Raw genomic sequence first — 19,492 nt, forward strand, 5'->3', positions numbered from 1 at the left:
GAAAGAAATAAAGGTAATTTACTTCATAATCATTATACAGAGAAAACGTTTATCATTCCAACTGATGGAAAAACAATACAAATGTAACGTCAATTGATTATAAAATTTGTTTGAAAAATGAGAATATTATGGAACTGTTTTCATATGAGAAACTTATGATGAAAAAAACCTTAAGATGAACCTCATATTGATGAAATATTGAAATCTTTTCCTCGAAAATAGAAAAGGATACATATAGAACCTTTACTGTACCTTCTATTCGACATTGAAAATAAAATCCTAGCCTATAAAAATAAGTCAAGAAAAAAAATTGCATCTGGAAAGAAGAAATGAAGTATGATTATTTACAAATGCAAGAGCTGTTATATAAAAATCCAGAAGACTATATATTTGAAATGACAGAATTAATACATAAAGTCAGAGAAATCATTGGCTGTAAGACCAATATGTAAACCTCATTGTATTACTGTTTACAGCAGCAAAACTTACTAAAAATTTTCAAATGAGGATGTCATTTACAAAAGCATGAGAGTGAAATACCAATGTATCTTTAAGAACTCAATATAGAAAAATACAAAATATAATAGGGAGAATTTAAAGAAAACCTAATTCATAGAGAGATAAAGCATGATATTGACTGGAAGAGCCAATATTGTAAAGATGACTATCTTTACAAATTACTTTGAAGATTAAATGCAATCCCAAACATAATTCCAGGATTTTTGTTAAAAACAGCTTTATTGAGGTGTAATTTACATGGCATAAAATGTATCCACTTAAAGTGTATAAATCAGTGATTTTTTTTCTTTAGTATATTCACAGAGTTTACAACCATCAATAGTAACAAACTCTAGACGTTTTCATCGCCCCCAGAAGAAACATAGTAACCATCAGCAGTCATTTTCCAATCCTACCTCTGCTCAGCCCTTGGTAACCAACAATCCACTCTCTGCCTCTAGAATAGGTTTCCCTCTTCTTGATATTTCATATAAATGGACTCACACAACATGCGATCTTTTACAAAGGTTGAAGGCCATAAAAATAATGTAGAGTAAAAAAAGCCAGACACAAAAGTAACGATATCTATACTTTTTGGTGTGCATATTATATTTCAATATAATTCATTTTAAAATTTATACAATCATAATATTATTTCCATTTCATAAAAGTTAAAGTTACTCAACAGCATCCAAACTCACATTTTCTCAAGCTGATCCTTGCAATTATATGTATGTGGAAGCTCACAACTGTCTGATTTAATGCCATGTGAATATAGCAGAGCACAGTTATGTTTATCAGGTGATGAGTCTGTTATACTGTAATGGAAAAAAATGCACAATTCTGTTATATCATATGAGGACAACTCATGAAACAATAGCATTTTCCATGTCACTGTAATAAAAGATATTTTGAAAATGGGTAATGATATTTTAATATAATTTTAGTAAGAGCTTGTTATTAGGGAAATGGGCTATTGAGGAGCCCATTCTTTAATAACTATATCAACATTTTATTAACTTTCAACATCCTCCTTCATCTTTCTATAATTCAACTAAAACAAATGTTTTAATATTATTCTTAAAATTTTTATTTTTAATCTTTTCCTCCTCTATACAGTATTATTTTTAAAAACTTACTGTAGTTTGTAAGTTGAACCATTTAGCCACATCCATGGATGATCACGGCCTTTACGAAAGACTGAAATCCATGATATAATTGATAGGGACATCAGGAATTTCTAGCCAAAAATAAAGAATTTTCACTTAAATAGTCGTCATGAAAGATTTTTATTAATTTTTCAAAGGCAAGTAGTGTGTTCTTTCATAGGATCCTTAGTTTTCTGAACAAAATGAGTGTTAAGAGTCTCATCTAACACTAAAAATATATTAAAGTTCAAAGTTTTAATACTGCCAAATACATTAACCAAGGTCAGTACTTTTGATGTAAAATTAACTCAAACAGTTATGCTTAGCAGTTTCACTGTTTTTCTTAGGTTAATAAGGAAAATTCTGATTCATGTAATTCAACTGTTACCCATGTTGTCAAAACTAATATAGCAAGGCTTTAAATAAGATTTTAGATTCTGTGACATCCATTTCTCAGGATACTGTGACCATATCAATGGATTTCTCCTCTATGTTTCTCAGAGTTTCGGTTTTAGAAGGAAATTAAGGGAATGAAATTGAGAAAATAAGTGAAACGAAAGCCAAAGATTTGGTTTCCTGGGGCTCACAACGTTCTTTGACTAGATCAACTCCCAATCACTCTGTTTCTGTGTTGCTAGAATCCAAGGGACCAGACAAGGAGTCAGAGACTCATTTCTCTCAGCTGCGCCCAGCTAGGTACAACTGTAAACACTGGAACTAATGAAAGACACAAGTCAAGGAGAACTCTGAAAGGTGGAAAGAGAAAGGTGAAATGGTTTGCGACCCTGGGGTTAAGGAACAACTATTAGGGGCATCTTATATCCACCACCCAACCGAAGAAAGTGACCTAGGCCTGCTGCTTCCCAACACCCAGCCTAGCCATTCCTCCTTGGTGTTGAGGGGAATCCTGTGGGCAACACCAGGTGAGCCTTACAAGGTGATCCAGCAGGACACCTGCTAACAAGAAGCAGCCAGAGTAAGGGCTTCTCCTCCCCCTCCACCGAGAGATACCAGAGTTGGGGGGTAGGGGTGGAGGTGGGACCAGCGAAGGGGATCCCATGACTAAAAGTACTGAACCCAGGAAGCCTCTTTATATCTGCGGGCATAAGAATCCATCTGTAACCAGAGACATTGGGTAGATTGGATTTTAAATGTTATATTTACATAATGAGCAGTGGAAATTTACAAACTACACATAAATGCAATAATATGGATGAATTGCAAAAATAGCATATGGGGGTGAGAGGAGACAGGAAGAAAAATGCATACTCTATGATTCCATGTATATGAAGTTCAAAAACAAGCAAAGAGGGGCTTCTCTGGTGGCGCAGTGGTTGAGAGTCCACCTGCCGATGCAGGGGACACGGGTTCGTGCCCCGGTCCGGGAAGATCCCACATGCCACAGAGCGGCTGGGCCCGTGAGCCATGGCCGCTGAGCCTGCGCATCCAGAGCCTGTGCTCCGCAATGGGAGAGGCCACAACAGTGAGAGGCCCGCGTACCACACACACACACAAAAAAACAACAACCAAGCAAAGAGATTCTATAATATCAAAAGTCAGGACAGTGGGTATACACGGAGGGTGGAGAAGTGATGAGAGAATACAGAGGAGTGGGGCTGCTATGAAGTGGAAACTTCTATTCCACGATCTGATATGCAATTACATGGTTCTATACATTTTGTGATCAATATGCAAAATCATGATATGTTTATTTTCCTTTATATATTGTAAAATTAAATAGCACAGTTTATTTTAGAAAATAATAGCATTTGTAGAAACATGTTTTTTTTATGAAAAGCAAGAACTGGAAATTATCAAACGTGTATTAATGGTATAAAAATATAAATAGAATATCATAAAGTTGTATTCTGTTGTTTAATGGAACATTAATAGGCCTTAAACAAAGTGCAAATATGTACAAAACCACAAGTGAATCCTAGCAAATATAATATTGACTGAATCAAGCCTTTAACAAAGTGTTTGCAACATTTAGTATCTTACCATTTCTTCTTCATTATCTATATAAAGCAGAGTAGAGTTCTTAGCAGCACAGGCCGTCACACTCTCATTCCATGTTTTGTTTTCCAAATGAATACAATAGCAATTGTTGGAATATGTAAACCACTTTTTTGGACAATGACCAGAATGACATTCTGAAGAAAGATTGTGAATTATTATCTAAAAACAATTTGAATTAAAAAAAATGAAAACTAACTTACATATATGCATAGGTATAAATATATATGTGTGTATATATATAAAACACATCTATGCACCCTCAAGGCTGGTGCATATAAAACAAACCACACTCATACATTCACAGAAGTGTCAGTCTCTCACCCCCCAATTTATGTCTCCGTATAAAGCAAACACACAGAAATAGCCACTCTTTACATGTCCTGAAAATCAAGAAATGAAACCTCTGTTTTAGAATAGCAAAATTATTTGTCTCTTATCATATTACAGAGGGAGGAAATTTGAGCCAGTGGCAACAGTGGGTATGGTGATCATATTGTTGCATAGGGAGAAACACTCTCCTATAATCATTATTTATGAATATTTGTTGCCATATTTTGTAATTTATGTTCAACCCCAAAATCTATTCTTATTTTCACTAGCCTAAGATAGAGACAAAATACAAACTGTATTTATATCAGAACTTTGAAAATCATTATGTACCTTTCTGGAGCCTTTTTATCGGAGAGGAGTTATTCTGCTCCTGTATTGCAGTAGCTACAAAATTAATCATTATAAAAGTTAATATTGATCTAAATAAATCATAATGATTGTAGTTTCTGAGTTGAAATTTGGTTTATTGCTTAGAATTAGAATAATCTGGAATAAAATTGATTTTACCAAGAAAAATTAAGTAATGAAGATTTGGTTGAAAAAATATTTCAAAAGCCTAAAGGAACAGATCACCATCTCTTATAGTATTTGTTTTAACCAATCTCAAGAATTAATTTGTATTTCTCAATAAGATCTTTCAATATCCTAAAGCATGCTTTTGAGTTATGAAATCAGAATATACATATACATACTCTCTGTAATTATTGTGTTGTATACTTTTGACAAATTCAGAATAACCATTCCACATTTAGTCTAAATGCATACATTTTAATGAGATGCCCATTCCATAATATTATGAACTGTTTAGAGGCACTGACCATCATTAAAGTGTAAAGTTCCCTTACAATTTTTCAAAAATCTACTTACAGGCAGTAAAAACTATCATTGTTACCACACTGGACATCAAAACAAGGCAGATGATTCCCAGAACCCCAGCAATGAGCTTCTCTGGAGGTGATGGTAAATCTGCAGGGAAAGAAAAGGAAACACTGAGAAAAGAGTGATGGTGACAGTTGTTTAGAAAATTTACAAACAAGAGAACCCACATAAACAGGGAGTTATATATATAAACTTGGAGCCCAAGCCCATTTCTACCACTATAATCTTTCTCTCAGAATATACCTTTGCATTTTCAGCATATATAACGCTTCATGAGTTGTTGATCAAAGACTACAAATTACAGCAATGCCAGAATAAAAGTAGTCCTCCAATTTCACATTAGAATCCCATCTCCAACTTCAAGTTCTGTTCCTCAAAATGAAAAATATGTGAACTTATCCCCTACTCCTTCTCCAACCTCTGTACTCCAACTGCATATCCTAGAACAGTTCCATCATGTGACTATTAAATGTTTTACCTTTGCAGTGGTAGTTCTTGTCATTCTCTCGAAGATTCTGAGAAGCATTTTGAAGATTTAATTCTGCATAGGTTATTTCCTGCTCAGTTATTGAAATGGAACTTTTAGTGCCCTTAGGTTTCATTTGCTGCCTCTTTGAGTTCTTGGCTACCTTCAGTTCTGCATAGGTTACTCCTTGGTTATTCATCTCTGCAGCTGAATTATGTCAGACAGTGCTCTAAGTGTACTTAGGAATGAATGGTGTATGTAAGATGAGATCCCTAGTACAGTAAAATGGGCGGGGTAGAGTCTAGTGCTCACTTCGCAGTAGAATAATCTTAAGGCCTGGTTCTAAATTTCTTAGAGCTTTAAACAAGTGTCTCATGGTAGAATACTTTTTTTTTTTAAGTTATTCTACATTTGACAATATATTTTTGGTTGAAACAATGAAAAGCAATAAATTAGGGAGGAATAAAGAAGTTCATGACTAATAATATCCTACTCAGATTCCACAGAAATATTTTAACACCATTATAATGCTTGTATTAAAATTAAAATGTTTTATTAGAAAAGAGAGATTCACCTATATTTATGATAATTTTGAAATCCAGTAATGGTTAAAGATAGAGTATTTTAAAGATGGGGAAAGAGTAATGTTGGCATGTACAACAATCTCCTACACTAAATTACATTATTTGGTGACTTACATTTACTTATGAAAAGTGTTACCAAATGGTCGTTATTTTGAATGGTTGAGGAGTTCTGAGAAGACATTAAAAATTGAGGAAATACTTCATGTATTGGAAAATGTTACATGATACACTAAACTTATATATAACCTAGACAATATTGAAAATAAAACAACAGAAAAAGACTAAAAAATACTTAGTTTGTAAAAGTAATCAATAATTGACTTAATGGCTAAGATATGAACCCACAAAATAATAAACAAATATAAGTAATTTATGGAAGAACACTGTTAATTCAAACTTCCAGAAAGATCCTATAGGTGTCAAAGTTAGTAAAGGTCATTTTAGTTGTATAAGTGATGGTAATTACTTATAAAAATTACTTATAAAAAAATCCAGATAACATAACTTAATAATTCAGTCAATGGATGCTGTAGTCAGAAAGACCTGGAAATAAATTATGGCTTTGAAACTTACAAGAGTGTGACTGTTAAAAAATTATTTAGTATCTAGTAACCTATCTTACTAATCTAAAATGGAAATAAGAATAGGTAATATCCAATGCATGTAACACTGAGCACTCAACCTGACACTTATAAGTTCTCAACAAGTATCAGTTTTAATTATTATTTTAGTCACAATTTCTATGTTACTATTTCTAATTCATATCAGTTAGACCCTGTTAAGTAATTTATTAAGCAGGAGTGTCTTTAATTAGCATGGTACATTTTTTTGTAGTGTTTGTTCAATTTTTTAAAAAATTCTTTCATTACTTACAATTAAGTTTAAATTAGCATTTAGGAAGCTACCTCATCCTGATTTTTGTTATAAAATCAGGCTGCTTTTATTGAGTCTAAGTACACGTATGAGGAATTACGTTTGGCTTTTGTTATGCAATGAATTCCTTTCCAAGAATCTATTTATAAAGGTTGAGCAAAATATATATTAACATACTATTATACAAAAAACCCACCTTCTACTGATTATAAAATCCCAAACTAATTGTTCCCTGTCATGATGTCTGTGGGTTTCACTTAATATTATATTGATTTATAAACCCAAATATGCAAGTGCATATGCAATTGACTAACTTCCTACAGACAATAAATTGAATACTTTGAGAAATCTTCCAACATAGTTCATGTTTTATGGTTGCTTTTTACCCTGAATTATTTTAAAAAAACACCAATATTCTACTTTGATTTTGTTGTATATTAATTGTACCTCACTTGCATTACATTTAACATTTGTTATTTCTCACTAAGTGAGGTGGTCTAGTAGAGAGACAGGAGAGGAGGGACACATACCTTCTGTTGGCCAGAAAGTTGTGCATCCTTTAGTGGGGAGGTCAGGTTACTCTCATAAAAGAGGCCTGCTATAGCTGGGTGATAAAAGAAGAAATTTAAAAACATAAATCTAGGACAAGAATAAACAATGTCTGTGACCTCCACAGACTGCCCTGTGAAGGCTCAGAGTGAAACAAGAGTGGAAAAAGTTGATTTCTCATCAATGTGTCACTTTAGGTTTGAACAGGAAATTCTCACACATAGGCTATTTTGAAGACAGTTTACCTCATCACAAACCTCCAGAAACTAGGAGACGTTGGGCTCCAGTTGAAAGGACAAATGGACCTCTAAGTGTGTCATTTAGATTTTCCATTTTCAAATGTCTCTGAGAAATTGTTTTCACATTCTACAAGATCTGAGGAGATGGCGGCTTAGCCACCCTGCAATTATCTTATTTCCATCTCAATCATGAACACTGCAACTTCAAATACCTCAAGTTTTACTTTTAAACTTGTTGCTAAATCTTGGCAGCACATACACTATTTCCTCATTATTATTTCATTTCTATTGTCATGGAAGAAATTCTAAAAGCCATAATCCCATTTTTCAACAAGTATTTAAGGATATTTGTCACTAATTATCCTGAGGAATTTCTACATTCTCAACCATACTCTACCTGGCACAAAGTCCATCATTTTCAAAATACCATCTCTATTTCTCTGCCCTAGTTCTTACGTTCCATTTTATTCTTATTAAATAAATAATTTAATCTGCAGATTTCCTCTGATAAAAATAAATGCCCCTTGAAAGGATAAAACACAAACAATATTAAACTGTATCACCATGACATAGGTGGAAATATTAAATAACTACTCATTATATCATTCATGAATTCATCCTCCAATCATGACTAGTTGTCTATATTACACTAGGAATATATATATATATATATATATATATATATTTTTTTTTTTTTTTTTTTTTGGTGGTACGCGGGCCTCTCGCTGTTGTGGCCTCTCCCGTTGTAGAGCACAGGCTCTGGACGCGCAGGCTCAGCGGCCATGGCTCATGGGCCCAGCCGCTCCGCAGCATGTGGGATCTTCCCAGACCGGGGCACGAACCCATGTCCCCTGCATCGGCAGGCGGACTCTCAACCACTGTGCCACCAGGGAAGCCCTACACTAGGAATATTTGATGTAACGACATAAACCCAAGTCAAACTATGCAGTTCAAGAAAAGGTAATTTTTAAAAATATCACCTAACCAAACAATGGGAAGGGGAGGAAAAGAAGGCTTAAACCACAAGATAAATGGCACATGCAAATGAAAATGACAAGAAACTATGGGTAGCAATACTCATATCAGACAAAATAGACTTTAAAACAAAGTTCATAATGAAAGACAAAGGACACTATATAATGATAAAAGAATCAATACAAGAAGAGGATATTACACTTGTTAACATGTATGCACCCAATATACTTAGGAGAATCTAAAGACATAAAACAAACACTACAGACATAAAGAGAGAAATTGATGGGAATAAAATAATAGTAGGAGTCTTTAATACCCCACTGACATCACTGGACAGATCTTCCAGACATAAAAAGCAATAAGGCAAAGGAGATCCTAAATGACACAATAGAACAGTTGAACTTAATTGATGTCTACAGGACGTTACATACAAAAAAACCATAATACACACTCTTTTTTAAGTGCACATGGAACGTTCTCAAGGATAGGCCACATAGTAGGACACAAAACAAGCCTCAAGAAATGTAAGGGATAGAAATTATTTCAAACATCTTTTCTGACCACAACTATATGTAACTAGAAATCAACCACAGGAAAAAAATGAGGAAAAAATAATGATTACATGGAGACTAAACAACATGATACTAAAAACCAATGGGTCAGAATGAAATGAAAGAGAAAATCAGAAAATACCTGGAGAGAAATGACAATGAAAAGACAACCTTACAAAATCTACGGGACACAGCAAAAGCAGTTCTAAAAGGGAAGTTCACAGCAATACAGGCCTTTCTCAAGAAAGAAGAAAATCTCAAGTAAACAACCTAACCTACAACCTAAAAGAATTAGAAAAACAGGAACAAAAAAACCCAAAGTCAGCAGAAGGAAGGAAATAACACACATCAGAGAGGAAATAAATAAAATAGAGATAAAGAACAATAGAAAGATCAATAAAGCCAAGAACTGTTTCTCTGAAAAGATAAACAAAATTGACATACCTCTAGCCAGGCTCACCAAGAAGAGAGAGGAGCCAAATAAAAAAAAAAAAAAAAGAAAAAGAGGAATAACAACTGATACCAGAGAAATACAAAAAATCATAAGAAAATACTATGAACACTTATGTCAACAAATTGGACAACCTAGAAGAAATGGACAAGTTTTTAAAATGGATAACCTGCCAAAACTGAGTCAAGAAGAAAGAGAAAATTTGAACAGAATGATCACTAGAAGTGAAATACAATCTGTAATTTTTAAAAAAACTCCCTATAAATAAAAGTCCAGGTCTGGGTGGCTTCACTGGGGAATTTTACCAAATATACAAAGAACTTATACCAATCCTTCTCAAAGTATTCCAAAAGACTGAAGAGGAGGGAACTCTCCCAAAGTCATTCTAGGAAGCCACCAACATCCTGATATCAAAATCAGACAAAGATATTACAAAAAAAAGAAAAGTACAGGCCAATATCTTTGATGAATATGGATGCAAAAGTCCTCACAAAATATTAGTAAACTGAAGCAACAATACATAAAAAGGATCTTATGCCATGATCAAGTTAGATTCATTCCAGGGTTGCAAGAATTGTTCAACAAATACAAATCAATCAATGTGATATGCCACATAAACAAAAGAAAAGACAACAACCACTGATCATCTTGATAGAGGCAGAAAAAGCATTTAATAAAATTCATGATAAAAACTTTCACCAAGGGGCTTCCCTGGTGGCACAGTGGTTTGAGAGTCCGCCTGCCGATACAGGGGACAGGCGTTCGTGCCCCGGTCCAGGAGGATCCCACATGCCGCGGAGCGGCTGGGCCTGTGAGCCATGGCCACTGAGCCTGCGCGTCTGGAGCCTGTGCTCCGCAATGGGAGAGGCCACAACAGTGAGAGGCCTGCATACCGCAAAAAAAAAAAAAAAAAAAAAAAAAACTTTCACCAAAGTGGGTATGGAGGGACTATACCTCAACATAATAAAAGCAAACCCATAGTTAATATAATACTCAACAATGAAAAACTGAAAGCCTTCCAGCTAAAATCTGAAAGAAGACAAGGATGCCCATTCTCACCAGTTCTGTTCAACATAGTATCAGAAGTCCTAGCCATAGCAATCAGACAAGAAACATAAATAAAAGGTATCCAAACTGGAAGGGAAGAGGCAAAATTGTCACTATATGCAGATGACATGATACTATGTATGTAGAAAACCCTAATGACTCCAACACAAAAACCACTAGAACTAATAAACAAATTCAGCAAAGTAGCAAGATACAAAATTAATACACAGAAGTCTGTTGCATTTCTTTGCACTAACAATAAAATATCAGAAAGAATGTAAAAAAAAAAAATCCTGTTTAAAATCGCATCCAAAAAAAATCCTGTTTAAAATCGCATCCAAAAAAAAAACCTAGAAATAAACCTAACCAAGGAGGTGAAAGACCTATACACTGAGAACAATAAAACATTGGTAAAGGAAACTGAAGATTATTCAAAGAAATAGAAAGATATTTCATGCTCTCGAATTGGAGGAATTAATACTGTTAAAAGGGTCATACTACCCAAAGCAATCTACAGACTTAATGCAATCCCTATCAAATTACCCATGACATTTTCCACAAAACTATAACAAATAATCCTAAAATTCATATGGAACCAGAAGAGACCCAGAACTGCCAAAATAATCCTGAGGAAAAATAACAAATCTGGAGGCAGAACCTTCTCAGACTTCAGACAATACTACGAAGCTACAGTAATCAAAACAGTGTGATATTGGCACAAAAATAGTCATATGGATGAATGGAACAGAATAGAGAGCCCAGAAATAAACCCACACACCTATGGTCAATTAATCTTTGACAAAGGGGGCAAGAATATACAATGGAGCAAAGACAGTCTCTTCAGTGAGTGGTATTGGGAAAGCTGGACAGCCACATGTAAATCAATGAGGTTAAAACACTCCCTCACACAGTATACACAAAAATAAACTCAAAATGGTTTAAAAACTTAAATATAAGACATGACACCATAAAACTCCTAGGAGAGAACAAAGGCAAAACATTCTTTGACATAAATCATAGCAATATTTACTTACGTCAGTCTCCCAAGGCAAAAGAAATAAAAGTAAAAATAAACAAATGGGACCTAATGAAACTTAAAAGCTTTTGCACAGCAAAGGAAACCATAAACAAGATGAAAATACAACCCTCAGAATGGGAGAACATATTTGCAAACAAAGCAAATGAGAAAGGAGTAATCTCTAAAACATACAAACAGCTCATGCAGCTCAATATCAAAAAAACCCAAACAACCCAATCAAAAAATGGGTGGAAGACCTGAACAGACATTTCTCAAAGAAGACAAACAGATGGCCAACAAACACATGAAAAGATGCTCAACATCACTAATTATTAGAGAAATGCAAATCAAAACTACAGTGAGGTATCACCTCACACCTGTCAGAATGGCCATCATCAAAAAGTCTATAAATAACAAATGCTGAAGAGGGTGTGGAGAAAAGGGAACTCTCCTACACTACTGGTGGGAATGTAAATTGATGTAGCCACTATGGAGAATAGTATGGACGTTCTTAAAAAAACTAAAAATAGAGTTACCATATGATTTAGCAATCTCACCCCTGGGCATATATCCAGAGAAAAACATTATTCGAAAAGACATATGAACCCAATGTTCATAGCAGCACTATTACAATAGCCAAGGCATGGAAGCAATCTAAGTGTTCATCAACAGATGAATGCATAAAGAAAATATGGCACGTATATACAATGGAATATTACTCAGCCATAAAAAGAAACGAAATTGAGTTATTTGTAGTAAGGTGGATGGACCTAGAGTCTGTCATACAGAGTGAAGTAAGTCAGAAAGAGAAAAACAAATACCGTATGCTAACACATATATATGGAATCTAAAAATTTAAAAAAAAGGTCATGAAAAACCTAGGGGTAGGATGGGAATAAAGACGCAGACCTACTACAGAATGGACTTGAGGACACGGGGAGGGGGGAGGGTAAGCTGGGACGAAGTGAGAGAGTAGCACTGACATATATACACTACCAAATGTAAAATAGATAGCTAGTGGGAAGCAGCCGCATAGCACAGGGAGATCAGCTCGGTGCTTTGTGACCACCTAGAGGGGTGGGATAGGGAGGGTGGGAGGGAGGGAGACACAAGAGGGAAGAGATATGGGGATATATGTATATGTATAGCTGATTCACTTTGTTATAAAGCAGAAACTAACACACCATTGTAAAGCAATTATACTCCAATAAAGATGTTAAAACAAACAGTTTGCTAACTTTATTTAATAAATTAATATTAATATGAGCTCTCATAGGGAGAACACTCACTCCCAAAGAATTTGTGGGTGGTGAATTTTCCTCACTTCGAATACATTTAAAAGTTGAAAATTTAATGAAAGTATTGTGAGTGCAGTAAAAAAAAAAAACTTTAACAATAATTTGTAAAATTTTATAAAGGCAACAGAATATTTTGTACTTCTTTAATTAATTAGGATTCAATCACAACATGTATTAGGAAAACAGCTGCTATATATTAAACTCACAGACGTAAGTTTTCCCAGATGAACAGTTACAAGCATAAACATAATTTCCTTCGATATATGGACAACCATCGTTCTCCATTTCCAAGAATCTGTGAAAAAAATTGTAAAGCAAGGTGTGATATCCACAAATGCTAATTTTATCTCAAGCTTAAAATTAGAAAGAACAAACAAAATGAGAAACAATAAAAGAACAAACTAATCAAAACAAGAATTAAACCCTGAAGATTGACAGTCTTTAATTACAAAATATTAAGCTTAACACAAAATACCGAACAGTATCTAATCCTATCCTGTTTATTTAAGTAGAATTATAAGCCAATATGATAGAAGTTTATGGATTTATCAGCTTGCCTAAAACTATGCATAAATTTCTCCTAAGAGTCCAGTAAAGTTAAAAAAGTAAAGGCCCTAAAGGTGATATTTAGAAAAAACTGGAAATTTTCCCCCAATTAAATCCCACAGACTGATCCTCAAAAACCGTAATGATTTCCTTTTTCTTGGTTGCTCTTTCTGTGCCCTACACACGTAACGCACACACACATACATGCACATACACACGAATTGTCATATACTCTCAGAAAAGTTCAGTTATCAAAACACTATACTTTCAGGCTTTCAGTTACTGTGACGCCATCTTCCCTTAACCAGGATTTATTGGTTTCATTGATTTTGAGACCTATCCAGCCTTTCATTTCAAGCATGAATAAAATTTCCAATTGGGAAAAGAAATCATAAACCAGAAATGTGTGCATATTATAATCCACTCCTTTCTGACTCAACTGTTATTGGTTAAAGTTCTCCCAAGGGCTTGCACCACATCCACTTAGTATTAATAAGATTTTTTCTCAAGGTATCTCATTTGTTAATGTGGTTTTCTTCTAGCATTAAATGTTCAAAAAGTGGAGTTTCTCCCTAAGAAAATTGAGTCAAAGTAAGAAAATATCATACACTTTTGAGAACCTTCAGTTTTCCCAAATTATGGTGTCAATCACTAATGCTTTGAAACCAGATATAGTTATAGTATAACAAAAAAAACAGAAGTGTCTGCCCTACCAGCTCTTCCTTGATACCGATCTTTAGAAGGTGAGAATTCAGCTCTGCACAGGCAGCATGGCTCTCCGCCCGGGTTTTGGATTTATTGGAAAGAAGATAAGAGCTATTTCCAAATCCAATCCAGTGGGTTGAACAAAGATCACAGGAACATTCTAGAAAATGTAAACATATTTAATGTGTACTCTGTACTATGAATAACTACTACTAACACAATTACTATATCTTTGTGTTTGTTTTACAGATGGATATTAGATAGAAAGCAAAACAAGCATTTTTTGTAACATTTCTGGGCAAGTTTTACACAAACCATAGTTAACAATAATTAATATTTAGCTCATGTTTTGAATTTTTCTACTAAAAATTTGTTATAAAATTTTACCCACAAGGAAAATGCATTCCAAATAATATTATACAATTGTTTGATGTGATTAAAATTATATATGCAGGGCTTCCCTGGTGGCGCAGTTGTTGAGGGTCCGCCTGCCGATGCAGGGAACACGGGTTCGTGCCCCGGTCTGGGAAGATCCCACATGCCGCGGAGCGGCTGGGCCCGTGAGCCATGGCCGCTGAGCCTGCGTGTCCGGAGCCTGTGCTCTGCAACGGGAGAGGCCACAACAGTGAGAGGCCCGCGTACCGCAAATAAATAAATAAATAAAAATTATATATGCATATTGAAAAGGCTAAAAAATATATAATCATATGAACACAAAAAGCAATTAATGAACTATTGCACTTTTGTCAGAAATTTTTATTATTAATTATTTTAAATATATGGAATAAAATTCAGTAACTAATTTCATAAAAACTTATACTTCAACTGTTTAATAAACATATGCAATTTGCATATTTTAATAATCTTTTTTATAATCATCAAAAACATACAGTTAGGGAAGGGGATCAAGGCAGTGGAGTAAGAGAATGTGGAACTCATCTCCCCCCACAAACACATCAAAAATACATCTACATGTGGAACAGTTCTCATGGAAAGCTAACTGGAAACTAGCAGAACTACACAACCAAAGTTGCAAGAAACCTATAACTGGGTAGGATGGGAAAAAAAGACATTGGCTCGGGACCTGCACCCCTGGGTGGGATCTGAAAAAAAAAAAAAAAAAAGGACTCTCAACCTGAGGAGCGAGCAGGGTGAGCCACAATCTAGGCATCCTAGTCCTGGGTCCTGCACAAAGGAGACAAGCCCTCTTGCCTGCTGGGAAAACTGCTGGGACAGACAGAAGGGTTGGAGAAGCCTAGATGCTACTCATAAGGAGTGTGCACATGTTGGTTTGCCAACAGTCAGGTGGAGAGAGCCTTGCACTGGTGGCTGCCTCATCACCACACTTCTCAATCCGAAGGGGCAAACCCCGCAGCCCTGCTCACTCCACACCACAGCTGGGGAGCAGATCCAGCACCTGGCAGGGCAATGATGGCCACTGAACAGAGAGGAAGTCCCTCCTCACACCCTGCACGAGCATTTGATCCTCCAATGCCAATGACAGTCTCTATCAAGGTGATCGTGGTTGGCACACCCTAGCCACGAGGAAAGAAGTGGCTGGCAGCTCTCACACCAAAGACACTGAATACACACAGCCTCCACGGGAATGCTCCCACATAAAAACACGCCTTCAAGACCACAATAGACAACTGTTTCCCCTAAATTCATAGAGTCATAGAAATTTAAGTGAAATCTAAGGGCAGAGGAACTACTCCCAACCAAAAGAGCAAGAGAAATCCCCTGAAAGAACAAAATAAAACAGAGCTCACCAGCCTACCAGACCCCAAGTTCAAGAAGGTGGTAATAAAAACGCTAACTGAATTAAGAAAGATTGTCAACAGAAATGCAGATCACTGTAACAAGGAACTAGAAACTACAAAGAAGAGCCAGTCAAAAATAGATAACTCAATTACTGGATAAAAAGCAATCTCGGGGCTTCCCTGGTGGCGCAGTGGTTGAGAGTCTGCCTGCCGATGCACGGGACATGGGTTCATGCCCGGGTCCCGGAAGATCCCACATGCTGCGGAGCGGCTGGGCCCGTGAGCCATGGCCACTGAGCCTGCGCGTCCGGAGCCTGTGCTCCGCAACGGGAGAGGCCACAACATTGAGAGGCCTGCGTACCGCAAAAAAAAAAAAGCAATCTCAAAGCAATGAATAGCCAACTAAATGACACAGAAGAATGAATAAGTGATCTAGAAGATAGAAAAATGGAAATCACCCAATCAGAACAGCAGACAGAAAGACAAGGAAAGAAAAACAAAAGCAACGTATGAGATCTATGGGATAATATAAAGCATGCCAACGTACACATAATAGGGGTTCCAGAAGGAGAAGAGAGAAAAAAGGGGATGAAAAGTGTATTTGAAGAAATTATGGCTGAAAACTTCCCAAACCTAAAGAAGGAAACAGATATACAGGAACAGGAAGCACAGAGGCTCCCAACTCTCAGCCATAAAAAGAAGGAAATCTTCCATTTGCAACAAAATGGGTGGACCTTGAGGGCATTGTACTAAGTCAGACAAATACACTATGATTTTACTTATATGGAATCTAAAAAAAAAGTCATAGAAACAGACAGATTTGTGGTTGCCAGAGGTGAGGTGTGGTGGTGAGGGAAGTAGGTGAAAATGGTCAAAATGTACAAACTTCCAGTTGTAAAATAAATAAATTCTGGGGAGGTAAAGTGTGGTGACTATAGGTAATAATACCATGTTGTATATTTGAAAGTTGATAAGAGAGTAGATCTTAAAAGTCCTCATCAGGACTTCCCTGGTGGCACAGTGGTTAAGAATCCGCCTGCCAAAGCAGGGGACACGGGTTCGAGCCCTGGCCCGGGAAGATCCCACATGCCTCGGGAAGATCCCACATGCCTCGGAGCAACTAAGCCTGTGCGCCGCAACTACTGAACCTGTGCTCTAGAGCCCGTGCGCCACAACTACTGAAGCCCGAATGCCTAGAGCCCATGCTCTGCAACAAGAAAAGCCACCACATTGAGAAGCCCACGCACCACAGCAAACAGTAGCCCCCGCTCGCTGCACCTAGAGAAAGCCCGCACGCAGCAACGAAAATCCAACACAGCCAAAAATAAATAAATAAAATTTAAAAATAAAGTAGTCCTCTTATTAAAAAAAACAGTCCTCATCAAAAGAAAAAAAATTATAACAATATATGGTGATGGATTTTAACTAGACTTATTTTGATGATCATTTCAGAATATATACAAGTGTCAAATCATTATATTGTACCCCTTAAACTAATATAATGTTGCATGTCAATTATAGCTCAAAAAATTCTCTTTGAGGTAAATAGTAAAGAGTATAACAGAGAAGGCATATGTTTGCTTTTGCTCATCACAATTTCACCAACAGTGTATGAGTCTTCCTTTAATCTGCTCATTTTTCTAACTTTTAAAAATTTTCATATTTTAAAAAATCTATACTAATCTTTGAAATTTGAAATAATGTACCATTATTTAATTACAATTTTTTCTAATTGCCCGTGAAAGTGAGCATCTTTTCATATATTAATTATACTTTAAATTTCTTCTTTAAGATTTTCTCTCATTCATATCTTGCTTCCACCCTCAGCCTACATATTGTTATTTTTTTTTCTTTCTTTCTCCCATTAATTATTCAACTGCATGGGTTCCTTTTGCAATCATTCAAAAGCAATTTAGTATGCAGAACAGAAACATACTTCTGAGCAATTTGCTGTGATATTTTGCTGCTCATTATGAAATAATAACCAGAATCATAACATATTATTTTTTTACTTCAGTTTTTATTTTCCCACTGTTTACACACCCTCAATGACCTGATTTTTTCTCTCCCAAATAAAACTTTATTACTTTATTCCTTGCCTCAGGCTCTGTTTCTTAAAACATCCAGGAAAAGACTAAGTTTGTGTTTGGTCCTTTTGTACTTTCCATATCAGTTTTTGTGTCTTTAATTCCACTTTTCAAGGCTTTACATATTTGAAAGACATCTAATTTTCATTCTGTATCTGATACTTCAATTACCTGGATGTATTAGCGTCTAATTTCTTTGTTATCTCAGCTAAGTACTGTTATGACTTTTCCCCTATGCAATTTGGTATTTTAAATTAATTTTTATATATGACAATCATCTGGACCTGAGCTAGTGTCCTTTTCTTAGATGGATGATCTGCATGTACTTTCTCTGTGATGATTTGGGGTCCTACCAACCCAGGATCACACAGGGAATGTAACCTTAAATTCTAAGTGAGTCTGCCTAAGAAATTACAGAAAGGTCTGTATAGTCAACTAGAACTTGAGCTAATATAGAAAAAACTGTTTTAATATCCTCAAGCTTTACATGAGAAACTAATTTTTAACTCTTTTGCTCAAGCTAAGTGAAAGCCTCATTCTCTATCTCTGTTGTAGCAGTTCAATCCAGACTGTACAGTTATTAACATTGGAAATAACCCCAGAGAGTGGTAACTTCAGAGTCAGAATGCTTCTCTCGTTTCAAGCTTTCTCTCCATTTTTGGCCCTTGATGATTTCCACTGTTTTATCAGAAACCTAGATGTAAAACTAAAATTTAAATTAAAAAAATTGTATCCATCTAGACATCTGGATCTAATGAGGAGAAAAAGGGAAGCTGAACTTCACTAATACATAAACTTAGATGCCTGAGCTGTTAAGCACCATCCCTTAGGTAGAAATTAGAGCAGCAACGCTGGTTCCCTGCCACCTGTCGACTGTAACCCTGAACCTCTTCCTTCCTACGAGAGAAGTAGAGCTTGAGTTGCATCTCTTGACTTTTAAAGCTAGAAATTCAACTAAAGTAGTAGTAAAGGAATAAGAAGTAAAAATAAAAAAGAAAGAGGACTATGGAAAGACTAGGAAAACATTAGTAGAAAACAAAGCTATGGGAGAATTTACCTCTGAGGAATAGGACTAAAGAGAGGAAGAAGAGTTAGCTTCACTGCTTTTAATTATGTCTTCCTGTGCTATTTTTAAATCCACTTGGTTGAGTTATAATTTACACACAATAAATTACATTGTTTTGAAGTACACACTTTGATGAGTTTTGATGAATAAATATACCTTTGTAACTTCCTCCCCATTTAAAATTTAGAATATTTCCATCACCTCAAAAGTTAACTCATGTCAATTCCCAACTAATGCCCCACACCTGCTTTACCCAAGCAACCACAGATCTGATTTACATCACTGTAAATTATTTTTTACTTTTGTATGCAATTCGTATAAACACAACCCTTCAGTATCAACTCGTTTGCATCTTATGTCACTCAACATAATGTTTTTGAGTGTTATTCAGGTTGTGTGTATA

At 35.5% G+C, this 19,492-nt stretch overlaps 1 protein-coding gene across 1 annotated transcript; it reads right to left on the minus strand.

Annotated features, from left to right (window-relative positions):
• Positions 1-200: 200 nt before the first annotated feature.
• LOC101276044 (NKG2-A/NKG2-B type II integral membrane protein) lies at positions 201-7,271 on the minus strand. The gene is made up of 6 exons (XM_004281173.4): positions 5,353-7,271; positions 4,863-4,961; positions 4,326-4,379; positions 3,648-3,799; positions 1,638-1,738; positions 201-1,316 (listed from the first exon to the last, which is right to left on the minus strand). Exons 1-6 carry the CDS (start codon positions 5,537-5,539, stop codon positions 1,196-1,198), a joined length of 714 nt encoding a protein of 237 aa, XP_004281221.1. The 5' UTR covers positions 5,540-7,271; the 3' UTR covers positions 201-1,195.
• Between the last annotated feature and the right edge of the window lie 12,221 nt (positions 7,272-19,492).

The sequence above is a fragment of the Orcinus orca genome, chromosome 11, assembly GCF_937001465.1.
Source record: "Orcinus orca chromosome 11, mOrcOrc1.1, whole genome shotgun sequence".
NCBI lineage: Eukaryota > Metazoa > Chordata > Mammalia > Artiodactyla > Delphinidae > Orcinus > Orcinus orca.

Coding starts and splice junctions, on each gene's coding strand:
- LOC101276044 (XM_004281173.4), bottom strand. CDS start 5,539: ATGAATAACCAAGGAGTAACCTATGCAGAACTGAAGGTAGCCAAGAAC. Junction 3,800..4,325: donor GATAAAAAGGCTCCAGAAAG/GTACATAATGAT, acceptor ATCTTTCTTCAG/AATGTCATTCTGGTCATTGT. Junction 1,317..1,637: donor GGTTCAACTTACAAACTACA/GTAAGTTTTTAA, acceptor TTTCCATTACAG/TATAACAGACTCATCACCTG.